The sequence below is a fragment of the Solea senegalensis genome, linkage group LG10 (assembly GCF_019176455.1).
Source record: "Solea senegalensis isolate Sse05_10M linkage group LG10, IFAPA_SoseM_1, whole genome shotgun sequence".
NCBI lineage: Eukaryota > Metazoa > Chordata > Actinopteri > Pleuronectiformes > Soleidae > Solea > Solea senegalensis.
This window is the reverse complement of record NC_058030.1, coordinates 22,174,306-22,195,188: the sequence shown is the minus strand read 5'-3', so window position 1 is coordinate 22,195,188 and position 20,883 is coordinate 22,174,306. Positions and strand designations below refer to the sequence as shown.

Below are 20,883 nucleotides of genomic sequence, written 5' to 3'. Positions count from 1 at the left end.
ATACATACATACATACATATGTATATATATATATATATATGTATGTATATATATATATATACATATATGTATGTATATATATATATATGTATGTATATATATATATATACCATCTGAGTCAGATGTTTCTTTATAGAGGAGGTAAAAGCAATCACAGGAAAACCACATATGCAGCTAAGTGACAAGTGCATCTACTATCTGCCACATTTGTAGGTATTTTCTTCAGGGAGGCATCAAACATATGGAATCATGTGCAACTCCACAGAAGGGAATACAGGTTGTGTATGCAACAGTGCACACCACATTTGAAGCAGCTTTGAGGGCCCATCAAGACTAGACAAACACTTGTTCAAGTAGGGCAATTAAGTTTCTTATGAGTTGATATCCATAATTGTCATGATACAATGTTAGATTATAAAGTTTTCCCAGTTCATTTTGGTACTGCAATTCTTTACAGATGTTAAACAATTAACTGTCAGCGAGAGGCAGCGATTAAAAGTGTCTGCTTTCAAACAGAAATAGACATTAGACCAGCAGAGAATCACATGATGGGAGGCGATGACAGGTGATGATCGCGGACTGTAAACAAATATCCCCTGACAAAGTTTATGAGAGCGTGAGTGTTTGTGTTTGCGGACATTCCCTGTCTGGTAGAATAGTATCCACGCTGGCAGGTATGTCTTTGGGGAGCAACCACAAAACAGTGCATTGTGAAAGTAAATTAATAAATAAAAATATAACATAATGAGTAATTACTGCGGAGGGTTGTTTGTCTCTATGTGTGTCCCTGCAATCTGTCCAGGGTGTACCCCGCCTATCGCCCTATGTCAGCGGAGATTGGCACAGCACCCCCCGCGACCCTCCTGTGGAAGATAAAGCTGTAGAAAATGGATGGATGGAAAAAAGACAGCTTGCCACTCACTGCATGGCTCCATTGCATCGCTATGTGCAATGAATATAGAATAAAGTGGAGCACATGGCACTTTTTCCGTGCACATGGAGTGTATTTAATTGCGTTTTATTTGCATTTTTATTTTAGTGTGTTTTATTGTCAGATATGGATAATTCAAATGTGTATTGTAAATGTGCGAGTAAAAAACAACAGTAGTTAACAGGTGTGTTCTGTCATGGAGCTTCACAGGTATGGACGAGAGCAGGGTTTTAAAAAAAAAAATGGACCCGTGCAGGACTGCGATCCAAACACATACAAGGTTAAACAGTATGCACTGACACAGAAAGCTCAGAGCCACTGCATCTACCTACTTTCAGCTGTCTGTCTTTGAATGCATCTCCACTGCAGATCCTTGTTTTTCTTCACATCTGGTCAAGACTTTTTTGAGAGGGGTACTGAGGCTGTTCTAGTTTTTTCACCCCATGTACCAATATACTGTATATATATATTATACATATATGTGTGTATATATATATATATATACATATATGTATAATATATATATGTATAATATATATATGTTTATTCTAGAATTTAATTGTATTACTTACAATGACTATAAATATAACCATCTATTAATCGGTCTACCTCGTGCTGCTGTGATACACATATAATGGTAATAAATTATTGCTCAGCCATGTGTGTGTATATATATATATATATATATATATATATATATATATATATATATATATATATGTATATATATATATATATATATATATATATATATATATTCAACCCACAGCAGTAAAAGTATAAATTGCAGTATGTCAATAATGGCAGTAATTAGTACCACATAAAATGTGAGGAACATGTGTGATTTATTTTTGTGCCTCTGGATTGGAAAAGAGGGGAGAGACAACAGTGTGTGCGCGCGTGTGCATGTGTGCATGTGTGTGTGACTAAGAGAGAGGGAGGGGGGTGAGAAAGTGTGTGTGTGAGTGAGAGAGAAAGAGAGTGAGGGAGGGAGAGGGAGGGATCTCCAGCTCCAGTACCTGTTAGAGCCGTGGATTGACCGGCTGATCAGATTAGAGGTGTCAGGGTTTGTTAATCTGTGAGGGAGCAGACTCTCTGTCACTCACGCTGCTGCCTTCTCTGCTGCACACTGCCTCTCTCCCATTCACCGGCACCAGTGGGGAGTGGATCACATTTTGGTGTTGACGTTCGTCGGGGAATTTCCTCCCCTTTTCCTTTTCTTTTACCCCTTTTTTCTTTTTTTTATGATTTATTTTACAATGGTTACCTGCAGACTGCGAGTCTGGCTCTTCCTGCTCCTGCTCTGGCAGCTCAGCGGCTCTTTGGCATCGCAGTTTCCGACCCAGCTCATGTAAGTATATGTCTGTAATCCCGTGTTGTTGTTGTTGTTGTTTGTTCTTTTTCTTTTCTTTATTTTTAACAGACTCTGTCGTTTGGATGCATGTGTTTGATTTAATGAGCCACTTGCAGCGCAGGCTGCACGGTATACGTGTGCGCGTGGGGGCGTGATCGTGTCGGGGTGGGCAGGTCGGCTCTTTTTCATTCATGCACCCGTGGTGATCTTTTAAGGGTGGACATCATCACAGTGTTGCTGGCTGTATTTACATTGTTGTTGTTGTGCATTGCTCTTGCTCTCACTTTACAAAACTCACTCAAACACTTAATACATGGCTCAAAATAAAACCACGAGACCTTTACAAAATCACACACTGTGAGAAGAAAAATCCCCATACGTCCACACCTCTGTTTACTGTAGGATGCAACTTGTATTCCAAAATATATATAGTTAAGGTTTCTTCATCTTGACACTGGAAGACACTGAAAGTCCCACAGGTGAAGGAATGGACCAGTGCATTGGCTGATGCTGCGTCTTCAGTGACACCTGTGGGGATGAGGTGTCCCCTTGGGATGAATTCTGGGATCACATAAATACTGTGTATATCTGAGAGGTGTGTGTGCATTGGTATTCATGTGTGTATTCCCGTCTCTTGGAGCAATCAGCTGTATGTGTACTCCTGAGCCAAGCCTGTAAAACACAACTGTCACATGGGCGATACATGAAAGAGGAGTTTAGATATTTTATGTTTAAATGTTTTTTTTTAAAAAAAACACAGCTCAACATTTCATGATATCATAAAAAAAAGACACCTGTTCATTTTAAATTAAGTTGTGTCAGTCAGTATTTTAACTGCTGTTTGAAAACGCCTCGTTCAGTCTGTGTAGGGCTTGAATAAACACTATTGTCATGTTTTGGTTGTGTAATGATACTTGGCTCCAGTTTGTGTTATGGTTCTAATACATTGTAGTTTGATAGTTTGATGACTTTAAACTCAAAATGTCTTCTTTATGATTTAGCTGACGAAAAGGGCACCGACATGCAGTGTCGTAAGATGTATGCTATGCATGCTAAGCTAACATGCTACTTTGTAAATTTAGCATGTGTGCTGTCAATGTGATGGTAGCCATACTTTCTACCCCATATACAGTGCCACCCATGCGTGGTGCTCTTATAGAGAAAGTCACATGCAGAGTCTAGTCCAAGATGGAGCAGTGCTAGTTAAAAGGATTAACAAGCCGCGGAACCAACTTGTTTAAGAAATTCAATCGTTCATTTTGTGTGCAGGATGACCACTTTAGATGAGATAGAATTGTGTTATTCAGGCCTTAACACAGCCTGAGCGTATCTCTTCCCGGTGTACTGGTGAAGGTGGTTGACTTAATTGGAAATAAATTGTAATGTAAAAGTCACTCAAATGCAAGAAGGTCACTGGTTTTCTCTGGGTGCTCTGGCTTCCTCTGATAGTACAGAAGCCGTAGCTTTGAATGGTTGTTTGTCGCCGTAAGTCTGGCGACCTTTCACCCCATGTCAGCTGGGATTGGCTCCACCTCCTCCCACAACCCACATGTGGAGAATAAAGTGGTGGAAAGTGAATGAATGAACTCACTTAAATGAACAAAACACTTCAAACATGTGTCAAAATAAACTCAGTTGACCATACAGACGGACTCACCCTAAGCCTCATAACACACTGATTTAAAACATACCAACAACAGGGAACATCAAGTCAGGAGCTTTCATCTTTAAACGTGTTTAAAGTGATCTTGAATGAAAACCAAATCTTTATGGCTAATATTGTTTTCAACTTTTGCCTCTACTGTATTGTTCTTGTTGGACTATGATGTCCAATCCAAATCGCAGGACTCTATATTCATGATGGACACTGGCATTGTTTTCACTATAGTGACCATTCAGAATAAACTCATTCTTATTTCCATGGCCTTTTCTTCTTGTTGGATTGTTTGCTGAAGTCCATTTCTATCTGAGGATGTGGAGGAATATTCCTTTGAATCCTGAGCAGAGGAAAATGTATGAGCTGTGTCATCCTCTGTAGTCTAAACCTAAAGGTTTTCCCTCTTGCCTGTTGATATTCCTCAGATCTCTCAAGTTGTAATATACACAATAGGTCTTTTAAGTCAGTGATATAAAGGGGATGCATCTAATCATGTTGGAATATGTGTGTGGAAAATGGCCGTGTCTCTCTCTGATGAGGAAATGCATGTGTTTGTGCAGCAGACACATGACACATTAAAATCAGTAGAAGCTCAGCTTCAATTGATCTCTATGAGACATCCCAGAATAGTTTTTTTCACTGTGGTGAAAGAGACACTGATCAGGTGAGTGCGGTAAAAGTGTCACTTCCAGGGAAGCTCAGCGTCTCTGTGGACGCTGGGCTGAAGCTTGATGATTGGAGGAACAATCTGAAAGGCGGAACCACTTTTTGATTGACAGCGTTAACAATAAAAAAATAAGTGGGTCTGAAATGAGCTTCCCTTGTTTGGAAAGCCCAGCAACCGCCACTGATACACACACTTTAGGAGTAACGTTTGCCTTAAATTTAACTATAACTGCCGACCAGGAAGCTGTGAATATGAATGCGAAGTTCACTATCGCGATGAATGAGAGCACCTGATGTGAAGTGATCACTCTACATGAGGAATCTGTTGTCTGTGGGTTTACATCAATCACATATTGTATGCGGCCGTTTTATATACAGTTTTGTATGTCTATGTATGTATATGAGCAGCGCTGTTGCCTGCCAAGATGGCTTGGTTGCGTGGCGTGAGATCTATAGATCTATATGTATGTATGTATGTATGTATATATATATATGTATATATATATGTATATGTATATGTGTATATATATATGTATATGTATATGTGTATATATATATGTATATATGTGTATATATATATATATATGTATATATATATATGTATATATATATACATATATATATATATATATATATATATATATATATATATATATATATATATATATATATAAGATATTAGGCTGGTAAAAGCTCAAAATCCAAAGCCTTCAACTTAATATCAATATATATAGTTTTTCAGTATTTAGGCCACACTGAGGACTACTAGACTACATTACCCACTTGTGTGTTGGTGTCTGGGCTGCAGAGCTGAAGCGGAGCTCTGCAGGTTGTTTTGTTGTTACTGTTATTGTGTTTCCATGCCCCATTCCGCTTCGCTGTCTGGACTGGACCACTCCTGTCTGTGCTTCAGTGAGGTTGTATAATTAGACTGTAGTTTAACACTATCTACCACCGAGGTACGCGCCGTGGGCTAACTCATTACTTCGTTCAGGTCCATAGTGGCACCACATCTGTCTCCCCTGTTTCTTGTATTGTCTCCACACTCGTCTTTGTGTTTTCCTCCCATTTGCTCTCCCTGTGTCTGAAAAACAATGTAGGCCAGTGTCTGACCCAGTTGCCATTTGTATGTGTGTGTGTGTGTGTGTATGTGTTTAATTATCCAGTGTAGTACTAGAGGCTGCAGTAATCAAAGCTCAGGAACCAGAGCAGAAACATTTTGCCAAATCAGCACAACAACAATGGCTTTATAACTATATAGGCACCTCTGAATCATCACATTGTTATTTTAGCCAGTGATGAGACTTAACAATATAATAACAGTGGAGCAGATGGCGAGATAATGAGCGCCGCTCTTCACTAAATTAACGATTATAGCGAAAGAGCTAAAATAAGAAGCACACGCCACAATTTCAGGGGGTGATGTGACTTCATATAGATCAGCTGTGACAGACTGACAGTAGATCTCACCTCGTGGTATTTATGAAGCGTCGCTGTATAAAACCATGTGGGGAACTGAAGCAATGTTTGGAAATATACAATTTAAGGACAAACAAAAAATGTACTGAGGTTTTTCTGCCCGTGTACAACCCATGTTGTTGTTTAAAGGTCCAGTGCATACAAATTAGGGCTGAGGATTCTCCTTCTCGAGGGCTCACCACAACAAATGATCCGTATATTTGATTTGGCAGAGATTTTTATGTCCGATGTCCGTTCTGTGATTTTGTTCTAGCTGCTTTGGTTCAAATTGTAATTTAGATTATGATTAATTATTCATAATAATTAGTGTCTCATGGCGAGCCTGCAGATTGCATAAATCGCCACTCCACTCCTCCACTCACCCTTCTGTTTTCCATGTGTGTCAGGGAGCTATGGTGGCCTTCACAAACCATATACTGTATAATGTAAACGCTCTTTCACAACTCTCCACTGTTCCACCTTCTCAAATCTGCCATGTTCTATTCCTCCTGCTCTCCTTTGTTTGCAGTGAACTCTGTGGAGCAAGAACTTTGGCTTAAGCCTATACAACTGGCTTTTTCCAAGGCCACGAACACCAAGTGCTTTTCTACTTTATTATACACTTACACAAACGTATGGGTAGTATATTCAATTTCTACCAATAAACCTTCCCTAAATGTTACACACTGGAGCTTTAAAGGGTATTTAATAACCAGAATTTACTGTGAATATTCGTAAAAAGCAATGTGCTCATAGCTTTATAGTCCTTGACTGTGCATAATGAGCAGAGTGAGCACTTTACTGCAAACTACCTTTGTCTGCACATTACAGTCTTCAGCATATGTGCACAGACACACACACACAGTTCATACAGTACAGTACGACTGAATTCAGTATTTAGAAATGCACTTCATATAGTCTTCTGAAGTTTTATCTCTGGCCGACCTGCACATGCATACATACTGCAGCATAACCACGGTTCTCTCAGAGATTCATCAGCCCATGGGACCTGTGTGTTTTACAGATTCGCACTAGTAGCAGTATGGATTTTACAGCAGCTAAAATGTTGAGAGAAAAATCCTCTGCTTCTCTGATTTAAGAAAATGTCAACGATAAGAAGCATGTTAGTTTCCCTGTGGCTCAGTGTGAAGCCAGAATTGACTTTGATTTATCTGTCAAGGATGTTCACAGTAGCAGACTGTTTGGAACTGCTAATAACAACAATAATAATAATAAAATACAATATACATATACATATATGCACAGTATATACAGTATACACAGACATTTACCTCAACATTAGGATGGATGACTCTTAATCACCGCAGCTGTTATTAATTTGCCTCCCAGAGCCATTAAGTTCTCCACTGTCACCGTCAGCATCCGTGTTTTCCACAGCTGGAAAAGTGTTGCTCTGGGAATCGTGGAAATGCAGCTGAATCGTGTTCTGACCCTGTTGTGGTGTCTCGATTTCCTTTTTTTTCCTAAACAGTTTCAAACTGTGCTATGCCCTCTGGTACGCTCTCTCTCTCTCTCTCTCTCTCTCTCCCTCTCATGCAGTGTATCTCATCTTTCTTCACAAGTGTTCCTGCTTTCACTTTTCCTCACCCACTGTGGATTTTGTGTCCCTGATGAATCTTTCTAATTCCTCCTCTGTCTTCTTGATCTTCTGTACCTTTTCTGCTTCTTGCCACCTCCCTTTGCAGTGTCGGTGTCGGTGTTTCGCACTGTTAGTGTAATGTCTCTGACTTTCATTATGCAGCTGCACATTCTGGTTCTATGTTTGTCAGGGTGTGCACCTCTGCTTTGTGTTTATTTCACAGTATAACCTACTTCTTTACCATTTAGGCGGAGCGCACAGCTCAATCTGTATTAATGTGTATACAGGGGGCTGCCCCATACAAACCTGTTATTATCCTCATGTAATATTAATGTCACTATCTATATCTGTGTGTGCAAGCATGGCAGCATATAGGGGGTGAATTAATGCACCTGCATGCGCACTGGTTGTGTTTTTCTGTTGCTCACCTCTCTCACCAGGTCCACCTCATTTATGAGTCCGATTATTCACCGTGTCACTTTAAGTATAGTGTCTCTGTTGCGCCCTCGCGCATATCCATCCGTTGCAATTGTGTTCCGGAGACAAGGAGGGAGATATTATACTGTGTGAGTATATCTTAATGCATGTGAGTTCACTGTGTGTTGACAAGATGATTGGATGCAGAGGGGTGAGGAGGACCTGATGTCCCCCCCCGCAGCTCTGCTACCTCGCACCGCTCACCTGTCCTCTCACATCGCCATCGCCGGACACTTCAGCTGATTGCTTGACTTCATGCTTGAACTCAATGAAAGTAATCACATTTGCTGACACCCAGTGACACGCGAAGGAGTAGAAGATATTGTATTTGGTTCGAGTTCGATTGGTCGAGTTGTTCCCCGCTTTGGCCGTGTTTGTTTTGATGCCCGTGGTGACTGGATGATCCTGTTGACTGACAGTTTAATTGCACATTGAAGTTTCCTTTTGTTGCGGCGACGTCTGAGATTCAGTGCGAGCATTGCTTTGTCTTGTAGGATTAAAGAATGGGTGGATCAGATGCAGAAGGAGCTCATTACCCTGGCAGACACGGCCACAGCTGGGAAGAGCCTCACTCAGGTATAAACAGTGAAACACAACACACACACACACACACCATTCTGTCAAGTCATTGAGTATGAGTCTGGAGAGGATGTGTGGTGACCGACAGGTGCCAATGCAAGGCAACGACCCAAAACACATGCAGGAGGAGGAACACATGCAAACCCCAAAACACACGCAAGACAGAAAACACACGCAAATCCCAAAACACACGCAGAAATGAAAACACCAGCATATTCAATAAAGGAAGTGGGTCTGTGGGAGTGCTCCTACGACCAGCCATAATTCTTACTTTATTAAAAGACCTTTATTAAGAGGTTATCCGACTGCAATCAGGCTTTCCGTCACTCGTTCATCTGTAGTCAAACTACATGATGCTGAATTTTAACGCCTGAATTAAGGGATTTACGCGAAAAATCCTGCAGTCAAGCGGATTTTTAAGGACATCAACGCCCTGTTTTGAAAATAAAACACTCAGATCAACGTATCGGTGTAACCGTTTGAAAGCACATCTCCTCGCAGCTATGTTTCAGAGATCTATTAATCAGACATGAGCATCTGTACAAAGTACTGTATGCACTGATATCTGATCGTGTGGAAACCTGTTGTACTGTACAATTAAAATCAAAAGTCAGATTCGCTCTTTTAATACGAAATTATCGTCAACTTTGAGATGTAATAAAAGCCTGCTTTTCTACGCCCAGAGCAGAACTACTGCTGATTTAAAATAAAACACTGATCATAAAAGCTGCGTCAATAACCTCTTCATGAAGGTTTTATTAAAGTAAGAATTAGGGCTCGTCGTAGAGCTGCACGAAAAAGAGCGCTCCCACAGACCCACTTCCCTTTTAGAATATGCTGGTGAGGTACTCTATCCAGTTTTTGTAATACATCCATAGCATATGAATGCACTGTGCGTGTAGGGGGCGTGGCCTCAATAGCCCTGCAGTAAGTAGTGTATGTGGCTGATTATGTATCTGCTACAATACACTATTTAATAAATATTAATCCAACCTGTTCAGTTAGTCTATTAAATGACTATATATATATATATATTTCTGTTAATTTAACGTTAATTTAGCATCTTATTTAACGCGCGTATTTCACCTTAGAATTGTGAATGTGTAAACATGTGATGATAATTGCATGTGTGGCTGTATACTATACTAGACTCTACTCTCTGTGTAGATTTTTCTGAGTAACCAGCACCTGTTCAGTGTTGAGCAAAACGATGCGGAGGAGCTGGTGGCCAGAGCAGCCAGGAACATTGAACAGCTGCTGCGCAAGAGATCTGCTGCCTTGAAGGTAAGACTCGTCCCACTCTGAGGAGCCAGCTGTCAGTGTGTTAGTGTGAACACTGAGCAGGAAGAGACACGGAGGGCTGAGAGACACGGAGGTGTTTCCCGTCATTTGTAGCTGTAGAATTGACTATGCATATTACTCAATAATCAAACTGATATTAAGTCGTGTAGATGTCCCTGTCAGACCTGCTTTTTCACTGACATAAGCAGGTAATGGTGAATGGTTTGTATGTATGTAGCTTTCCTCGCTTTGATGGCCACTCAAAGCTGCTTTGCACTACAGGTTTGCCATTCACCCATTCACACACTTTCACTCACACTTTCATGAGTTTGGTGTTGAAGAACTTGGCTTGACCTGACCCCATCGAGCACCTTGAACTGGAACAGTGATTGCGAACCAGGTCTTCTCGTCCAACATCCGTGCCAGACCTCATAAATGCTCTACAGAATGAATGCACACTAATTCCCATAGGGACACTTGAGGAAAGTCTTCCAATGGAAGCTGTTATAGCTGCCAAATGGGGACCAACTCCATATTAAAGTCCTGTAAACACATTTGAATATGTCATTAGAGTCCCTGACACACTGGCATGCAGACTTGCAGAGTCGGGAATCAAACCCATGACTGCCAAGTCGACAACTCCCTCGACCACTGCGCTACCGTCGTAGGCAGCACAGAGGGCTAAAGCTTGATTTATACTCAAGATTTTGTCAAGATGGACAAGAAATGGATGATGGACATTGTCATATTTTGTCTTCTCAATAAAAGTAAAATAAAAACTTCCTTATCAAATATAAAAGGAGCTCATACTGTGTATAGATACCAATAAACGAGGAGGACAGGAGGATGTTCTGAAACTGATCGGGATGATACAAGAGCCAGCTGGAAGATGGGATGTGGCTGGTTGCCAAGGAGACGGCTGGAATCTTCTGCCAGAGCATAAATTGAAAATGCAACTTGTTAAGCGTTGTCAAGTGATAATAATCACCTAGTGTCAAATGACGAAGTACAAACCAGGCTTAAGAAAGTGCAACGTAATTATGTTAACGCAGTGTGGCTCGCAAAATCAAAACATCCCAGCTAATCACGGTGAAATGCAAAAGCTGCAGTGTCGTTTCCCTTCCTTGATTTCTGAACGTCATGTTTTGTTTTCTGAGCCTGTTCCCATTTAATTTATTAATTTACTTTGACCGATATATATACTTTATATATATCTGTGTGTATATATAAACATATATATACATACCACTGTCCTCCCTCAATCATACAATATTAAATGTTTTTTTTGTATCATAGTTGATTTATTTTATTTTAATGAATGGTTATATTTGTAACATTTTATCATTATCATTAATCATAACTTCTGTTGACTTTTAAAGCTATTAATATTGCGTATGTGAATCTCTGGACCCATGAAATGAACTTGATTTTGCACTATGTTGTTAAACTGAGAATCTGGCCTTAGGGTTGAGGAGAGATGGAACGAGGTTAACCAAGAAAGTTAAAATGTTCCCAGTAAATGAGCCTGTTGTTCTTGGCTGTTTGACTCTAACAAGGAGAACAATGAACCACTACACTGACCCCCGAGAGCTTTAGCTGCAGGGTACAACACTTCTTATAGTTTAGTGTTGGTAAGAGAGACATATTATAATCCTGAGTTCTATTCAAAGATTAACTACACCCTTGTTACATGTTTACATATGTGTGTACATATATGTATATATATACATATATATATATACATATATGTATATATATGTGTGTGTATATATATATATATATATATATATATATATATATATATATATATATATATACATACATATATGTATATATATGTATATGTGTATATATATATATATATATATATATACATATATACCCTTTTTACATGTTTACACACACACGTGTATATATATATATGTATGTATATACACACACACATTGTGGGTTTCTGAAAAACAAAAATGTATACAATCAAGTGATTGTACACAAGAAAATGAAAAATGTAATAAAGTATAATTATGCCATCTTCCATTTCTGCCAAAAATTTAAATACATGTACCTACATTTTACCCACTGGACCTGAAAAGGTATTAGTGATTAGTTGAAATAAGTAATTAGTACTGCTAATTACAAGAGATGTGGGTTTTCTGTTGCTCAGACTTCACACAGCAGCGTGAACAAAGTTTTATTGCAATACTTTAGTAATAGTCCACCTGTATTTCAATGGTGATGTGTGTAGAACATATTTACATTGAGTGTATGTAGAATTTTGGGTTTGTAGAAATGAGATTCTACTTCTCACTTGACCTCTGTTCCATTTACATCGGAAGTCAGAACTGGGAGTGACGACATCCCCGAGTTCACAAGTAGGAAAAAACATGGACGTGAAAGTATCTTGAGCTAGCCATTTTTAGCCATCATAACAAAGCTCTGTGTGTGACTGTGTTAGGGTTAGAAGAAAGATAGAAGTCAGGGTTCCTGAACGCTCCATGAATTCCGACTACAATGACAGTTAATGGCACCCATCTCAACTTCCCCTAACTACTTTTAGGTGTTCTTTGATAGAACACATTAATGTTTCCTTTTCATTTAAGTACAGAATGTTCCCAGTGTAGATGAAAATAGACAGTGGAGATCAGTCCATGTGATTGACAGTAGGTTCCTGGTCGCAGGTGATGCTCGCGAACTTCTGCTTTCAAATATTCGAGGCTCAAAAACGGTAGTTATTTTGAAACCGGGAGACTTTGTCCATTTTTAGCGTGGTGATTATATAGCGTGCGTGTGCAGTAATAAGGCTAACTGAAGCTTGCACAAAGAGGAATAAAAAGCAAGGACTGAAATCTTTCATTTGCTGGATTCAGTGTGGTAATGAGAGCTTTGACCCTGGGGAGGTTCTCTCGTTCTCTCTCTCCCTCTCTTTCCATTTCATCATCTAATTTTTTTTTTCTACATAAATGGGTCAGAGATGCTTTATAGTAGGAGAGTGAGCTGTTTTTACACATTCAAAGGGAGTTCACGGCAGTCTTTACCCCTGGCTTTATAAGGCCTCATCATTGTTGTCTTATTAGGGCTGGAGAGCGAGTTATTTATGAACGTTCATAAACACTCATCTCTTGCCTGTGTCTGTCTTTTGTATGCTAAGTAAACACGCTGGTGTTCTTATCATTTTTCCATGAACTGGTGCCATGAGACGTGTAAGCAGCGAGGATACAAACTGGCCTCACTGTACAAGTCATGGGTTGTGTTAGTGTGTGTGTTCATGTGTGTTAAGGGTATAGTTGATAAGTCAGGGGTCAACCGGCCTGTTGCAGAGGCTCCGCCCAACCCCTGGACATCAGTCACTCCTTACTTTTATTGCGTCTTTGTGTCTCATCATCTCCTACGAGTGTGTAACCTCAGGGCACGACGATATTGGATTCTGTCCTGAAACATATGACTGGGGAGATAAATGGATGATATGAAAAAAAAGGGGATTCATGCGATGGCTCGGTGCGGATGGATGGAGAGGCGAGCAAAGGCAGATTGGTGGACGAGAGCAGATGAGAAGAGCTCAGGAAATAGTCGGTCACCATATTTTTGATTATTGCTCCGTGTCTTTCTACGGCGGAGGTCTCTGTGGTCCAGATCCAGACCCAGACCCGGAGCCATTTCCATCAGTCATTGATAATTGCCACTCGTTGACCGCCTGTTTGTGTTTTGTAGCCGTTACGTCACGACAGACCCAGGGAAGTCGGACCAATCACATGTGCGGTGAAATGTTCAGTCAATCATTATGTATCGAGCGGTCGGTCTGTGAGCGAGTGAGGCTCATGCGCTACATGGAGAGGAGAGGGAATGAACGGATGAATAAACTGATAATCAGAGAAGACTAAGAAAAATAAGTGGACTAAAAAGAGCGATGGAGAGAGCGCAGGTTTTGAATCAAAGAATACAAATGTGCATTTCATTTTCCATTTCTTACAACTGGTTTGGTTTTATAAGACAGGATTTATTTGTATAACACATTTCATACACAACGGCAACTCAATGTGTTTTACATAAATACATTAATATGCTCACAATGAAAGAGTAAAGTTAATAAAGGAATACAATTTACATTAAAAGAGCTCAATCATAAGCATAGGAGGATATAACTACCAGACTCCTCTGTGAAATGATGAGATTTTAGACATTTCCTTTGCTAAATGTCGGAGATGAACCCACGTTTTCAGTATTGTTAAGTCTTTTTAACTGATCTACAGTTCGGCTTTGTTCAGTTTAATTCTTGTGCCTCTTCCTGCGACGGCACTCTGTCCAATCAGTCACGCATTTATCCCGGTTACGACGCCATGAGTCGAGCTAGTGGAAACGCGCTTTATGTCACGTTAGCCACCGCTACAATACAATAGAGTACAATACAGTAGAATAGGCAATAAGACAATAGGCCCATTATGCAGGGCCATGTTCAGGGCCTAAGCAAATCACACTGTTTGGCACTTTTAATTGAATGAGTAAATTGAATGTTTCCAATCTTTTGTTCATGAGTGCAATAAACATTTTGATTTGTGAAAAAAAAATCGCGCCAGAGAATCTTGATCTCAATTCATCTCATTTTTCCAGAATCACGCAGCCCTATTAGATATTATCATGTTCCATACATTTAGTTGAGGACATTTTCTTTATATCTGGACCTCCTGGAATATTAATCATGGACTTCAGGGATCTTGGGCCTTTAGCCTCAGTTACCAGCAAAAGCAGAACTTAATATATGTTCCAATATTTCTCTTCGTGTTCATTTCCTCTGACATGCACTTGGAAGGAACTCTGGACCGAGACACTTTGACTCCGATCTTTAACTCTGGTGCGGTGGGTGACCTTTGAGAGGCCCCAGAGTTTACCTTTCCACAGGTGTGTGACGCAACGCAAGCATGTGTCTGTGTGTGTATATCCCCTCACGCTTCTATAAATAAGTGTGTAGCAGAGTGTCACATGCATTATTAATGAGTACTCGGGCCCCACACTGTTCAGAGTGATTGCTTTATCAAAGGTTTGACAACGTATGCCTGGGCTCAAGCTCAGCAGGGAACACTCACCGACACACAGACATGTGCGACTGCTGAGAGGAGCATGTGTAGAGGCTTTAGAGGCTGCAGCTACTTCCTCTTTCCTCTCAGACTGGTGTCACTTGACCTCTGGTTTATTTCTAGTGCTTTGATTGAGTTTGACTTTTAGCTTTTACTTTGGAATTGTCCTGATTTGGTTAGAGTTTCTTTTTGTCCCATAGTTAATGGTGTTGTCTTTTTTATCTTTGTTGATTTTATGGATTTTCTGCTTTATTTTGTCACTTCCTGTTTTTTTTTTTGCATACTCACTTCTTGTCTTCTGTCATGTGACTTCACCACTCCCTGGTCTTTGTCTGCTCTCTCACCCTAATTACCTTTGTCTGTGTATAACTGTCTGTCTTCTATACTGTTTGTATAAATACTTACCCAATATCCCTTTGTTCTCAATCAGATTGTCTGTTCAGTCTCTTGTTCGCATTGTGTCCTGTTCTCTCAACGGTGCATTATTTTTCACATCACATTAAAGCAGAACTACAGGATTTTTACCCTCATTTAACAGCATCAGAGTCATTGTAATGGTTAAATGTCTTGTTGAAGTCAGGCTTCAATCCGCACCCACTGTCCGTTCAGGACAGCCGACCCAAGAAGAAATACACAAAGGTTTTTAAGTAGTAGAAAATGAAATCTTGAGATGATTAGTGTTAATATTGTGGCTGCGGCTACAAATAAATCAGAGGGACTGTAGGTAAAATAGGCAACTTAAGTTTAAATAGGGAACTGCTATCAAAATAATATTATATATAAAGTGTTTCCCTCCTCGGTATCTTTAGGATCCAGTGTCTCACTAATTGAAAGACAAATCTATGTGGAGCTACTGTATAGACAATTATACCACTTTTCCCTCAACATAAGCATAATTTGCAGGCTGTGCATTATATTTTCATCTGATGATAATTTACTCATTATTATCACTGGCACTGGATTTAAATTTTACATATGTCCTTCATCTCCGGTCGCACATCACGATCATTTCATGAATGAATACGATGTCGTCTGTCTGCTGATTCTCCCCAAGAGAGAATCAGCAGGGAGTAACGGAGGGCACCATGACCCAGGGAGCTGCGGGGTTCCCACCCCTCCCAATTAAGGTTCATTTAGTTAACATCGGATGAATGTGAATACCGGGTCTGAACGGGGTCTAAAGGACTTTTTTACTATTACTACATTTACATGAGTACAGCACTATTTCACTCTCATGGTGACACTGTTTCACACGCATCAGTCAATTTTTTGTTTGTGTGAACTCAAATCATTGCACAGGAGGCCTGTGATAAGCAATCAAACCTTAAACTTAAACTTAAACTTAACTATGTCTATATTGTTTTACACGGGGTATGTTGACTCTGCTTTCCTTATATGCATTTCTTCTTTCATGTGGTCTACACAGATTTGAGACTTGGCAACAGTCGAGGACGGATTCTGACAGATTTAGAGATAGTCAGCATCTGATAAGAGAGAGCTGGTTTCCAGTACAGCCTGGAATGTGATTGCTGACCATTTGGTGACCCCCCCACTTGTCGACAATAGATGTTATGTCCCTAACATGTGAATAGATGACTTCTTCTCAGTAGTTTTTTGGTTTTCTATTGAGTTTCACATTCGTTGCCTTGCCTTGTTTCTGCTTCCTGCGGCAAAGATAGGGTGGGCAGAAATCTGTTGGTCATAGGTTCTGTTTGTCCTGTCCCGTAGTTGTTCAGTAGCAAAATGAACAGATAGATGCTTTCAATCGTTCACTATTTCCCTCAAAATGGGAACAGAATTTACAAAAACTGGCATTATGTTCTATTGGAAATGAGCTAAAACTAGTGATCAATACTTTATCTCTTCAGGACAATATTTACTTGTGTAATAAATCAAGTGAGAAGTAGAAGACTTCAATTTAAACAGTTATTTTTGCAATTATTGGAGTTGCCCCCTAGTGGCTTACTCCTCCTTGATTTCTTTTTTCATTATTATTCCTATTTAATTGGAACATGTAGACACTGCAGGGTACTCACATAGCATACACTAATGCAGACATTTTGATGGCGCTGTGCGTGATTAGAGTCAATATTTACTTCTTTTACAGAAGCGGTGCGGGGCTGTTTTTTTTCAAAAGCAGCTGATTACATATTGAAAGGGTTTTGCCTCAAGCTAATCCGGGTAATGCTCACCTTCCCTTGTCCCCAGCCTGCTCTCTTTTTGTCTCGCTGTCTGTGTACACTGTAATTAAAAACTTGATTACTGATGCTGCAGAGCCATTAAAGCTGAAGGCAAACTGATAAAACACTGCAGACAGACAAACACTGGGGCTCACGCATCACTGTATACAAGTGTACAAGGCTTTTCTTTGTGTGTGTGTGTGTGTGTGTGTGTGCAGTTGCATTCTGCTCCTGAGGTGAAGAACTCTGTCGAGTGACTGATGAGCTGGTCTGCAACATTACTTAGAGTAATACGTCAACCAGTAGCACTGAAACTGTACAGGACAGCAGTACGTTACTACTATGTGTGTGTGTGTTTGGTAAAGTCTGATTTGTCTGTCAGGTAAAAGCAGGGGTGTCCAGAGAGGGCCAGATTAGGTATTGTGAAGATTCCGGGGGCCCAATTATCCACTTCAGACACCGTTATATACAAATGCACACATGTTTTCTAACTATTTTACTTCCATCGTCGTCATCATTTCAACAGTCACAAATAATAGGTGCTTCAGCAAGTTAATTTCCCTGGCATCTTCTTATCTTATCTTATCTTATCTTATCTCACCTTATTCCACCTTATCTCATGTTAAATATTTCACTGTGCCACACTTCAGGGTTCCTTATTCGATCTGTGGCTCCCCTGGGATGATTTGAGGTGTCCTTGAGAAAGACACCAAACCTCTCACTGCTCCTGGTGCATCATCATTGTATGGATGTGTGAGTGTGACTCAGCGAGTGAAACATTCACTGTCCAGAGGCCAGTAGGATAGAAAAGATGCGGTTGTTGCCATTTTACATTGCATATACACACATATTGTACATTTTTATAAAATGCATTCTTATACTGAAGAAAACATCTCTGGGAATGGAAATGCTGTTTTAAAGACAGACTCAGCAAAACTGGCGTAGTTGGTTCTGTCATTGTCATCATTCCTAGTCCCTGAAGGTGTGTACTGTATACGGCCTTTTCTCTTGTAGAGCGCAGTGAATAACAAAGTACAAGTACAGGATACCTCAGACACACAGCTGAAGCTGTAATCTCGTGTCCCTGGTCATTTTGAAAACAACGGTCAATTCCACACTGTTACAAATGAAATTGTCCATTGTACAACACTGATAATTGAAGGTACACGTTATTATTGAATGGTGCCACAGATGTTCACCCATAATGTTCATGAAGAACGGAAGCTGATTTCCCGTCGCAACATCAAGCATTCCATGTAAACAGCTCCATTGTGTGTCACAGTGGCCACATGGTGGACTTGTGGGTATTACTGTTGCCTCACAGCACGAAGGTCATCTGTTAGAATCCTGGTTCCACTGAGGGCCTTTTTCTACATGGAGTTTGCGTGTTCTCCCCATAGGTTACCATTGCCAGTGGTTAATTGGACTCTACATTGCCCATAGGTGTGAATCAGAGAGTAAATGGTTGTTTACCTTTATGTGTTTGCCCTGCAATGGACAGGTGACCTGTGGATTGGCTGCACCTCCTCCCGTGACCCTCATGTGGAGGGTAACGGAGCAGGCGATGAACGAGTGAGGGTCACCGTCACGCCAAAATCTGTTTTTATCACAAATGGAATCATTTTCCAAAATATTTAAATCCTGTTTTTCCCTTTGGTTGCACTGAAGTTTACAGGAACATCAGGTCAGTTTCCTAATATAATGCACGACAATCCAGTTATCTAGTTCCTCTCACTTAGACACGCACATGTTGAGAGCATCATGTGTAAATTGTGCATGTGATGAATAAAGTCTTCATGCTTCAGATGCCGGAGCATATTTCTATTAATCTGCCACCTGCTGTCGCAGTGTTATATTAAGGAGCACAAGATGTGACTTTATGATGGGTTTACTTGAGTGTGTGTGTGTGTGCGCGCCAACTTAAGGCAGCAGTAATGAGCAGAGGCTATGATACGATCAGAGATGTTCCGCTCTCCCGAGCAGATGTTCCTGAACGTCCCCTCTCTGCTCTGTGCTGATCATACTAAACAGAAAAGAAGTGTGTGTGTGTGTGTGTGTGTGTGTGTGTGTCATAGAAAGAAGGAAAGGGAGGGAGTGGCACAGAAGGGGAATTCTAACACAAATCTCAATGAGGCCTTCCTGGTTAAATACATGTTATAAATCTAATATTAATAATAAACTATTCACAGATTAACACTTTAATTAAAAGTCAAATTATGTGATCTTTTTTTTTTCAAAGTTGGACTAACACTCCTGGATGATGCAGTCGGGATTCCCATTGTTATTGCGTGTTCAACTGGACCAAACTGGCTCTGCACATGTTCCACGGTTCACAGCCCCGGGGGTTTAACCTGGAAATAATTAAAGGAGCCATTACACAGAAGAAAAAAACAGTGGAAAAATAAAAAAAGAGACTGCATCTTAGTCTCATTTGAGACCGAGTATGAGTCTGGAAGGGGTGTGGTCACCTCCCGCTGCAAGCATACTGCCTCTGTATGCAATAGGAAACCAATCGTGGAACAAGCAACAGCCGTATCTAAAGACAGCTGCTCTTCAGTGGCTGCCATGTTGGACGTAAACAAAAGTTGCTCGAAGTCGTCATCATGTTAAGTCAGAGAAAGCTACGTTAAGAGATGCTCCATCCATGTTTACTACATCCACTCCATGCTCACTGTTCATTATGGTGTGAATAAATAGAGAAATCCTGCACTTTGAACCTTTCACATACAGTCAGACGGATAACGCGATGTATCGCCATATCATCGTCAGTATCACGGAACCATTGTATCGTGATATTATTGGTATCCTGACTCCCACCCCTTACAGTCAACTACAGCTGTTTTGGCTATGCTATGATTTGGCGCTATACAAATTGTATTGAATTGAATTGAATTGATGTAATGGGTTAACCAGAAAGCACCAAATACTATCAAGCTGGAAAGGTGACGTATCGTCACCGAGTGCATGGGAGGCAGACGCACTCAGTATATTGATTCCCCCGGTCGTGCTTGTTACTGGGACACGGATAATAGTCCATTTAAATGGTGAAGTCAAGCTTCAGCCGTTACTAATTTACTGTGCGTGGAAATGTCCTGACTAATGGATCGGAACATCGGCTCACTGTTTCAACTAAAACCTTGTTTGGGTACAGCTGTCACCCTGTTTTTTTTTTTATTTTTATTTAACTATCAAGACTAATTAGATGGGACACACGTTGCATTTTTCATGAATATGATGATGTTTTGTTAGAATTACAGTAATCAACGAGTGACAATTACAAGTGTCAATAATTAGCGGCGTCTGTTTTACACCAGTTTGTGGTGGTGTTTTTTAATTATACAATCCACGTAATGTTTGTGGCTTCTCCGGCAATGCTGCTAAACACATTTATATAAGACCGTTAGACAGTGTGGACAAAGGAATGTCAAAAACACGTGATTAACGATGTGGTGATACAAAGAATAGGCAGTCAAAGGTAGGAACTGTCTGGTTCACAGAATCAGGGCGGGGCAATGAAATGATCTCAAAACAGGATAGTGATTAAAAATGAGCTCAATAATTATGACAAGCTTTGGATTTAATACAAATTTCAGAAAGAAGAAGAAGAACTACTCTCATTGTAGCTGCTGAG

The 20,883-nt window shown here is 40.3% G+C and overlaps 1 protein-coding gene across 5 annotated transcripts in view; it reads left to right on the top strand.

Moving 5' to 3' along the window:
- Positions 1-1,958: 1,958 nt before the first annotated feature.
- The window catches only part of LOC122775663 (voltage-dependent calcium channel subunit alpha-2/delta-1), a 115,102-nt gene continuing 96,177 nt past the window's right edge, over positions 1,959-20,883 (top strand). For all 5 annotated transcript variants that reach the window (XM_044035738.1, XM_044035737.1, XM_044035735.1 and 2 more), the window contains exons 1-3: positions 1,959-2,282; positions 8,638-8,719; positions 9,890-10,006. In XM_044035738.1, the coding sequence (XP_043891673.1) occupies positions 2,176-2,282; positions 8,638-8,719; positions 9,890-10,006 (306 nt within the window). In that variant the 5' untranslated portion in view covers positions 1,959-2,175. The remainder of the gene's footprint in view (positions 2,283-8,637; positions 8,720-9,889; positions 10,007-20,883) is intronic.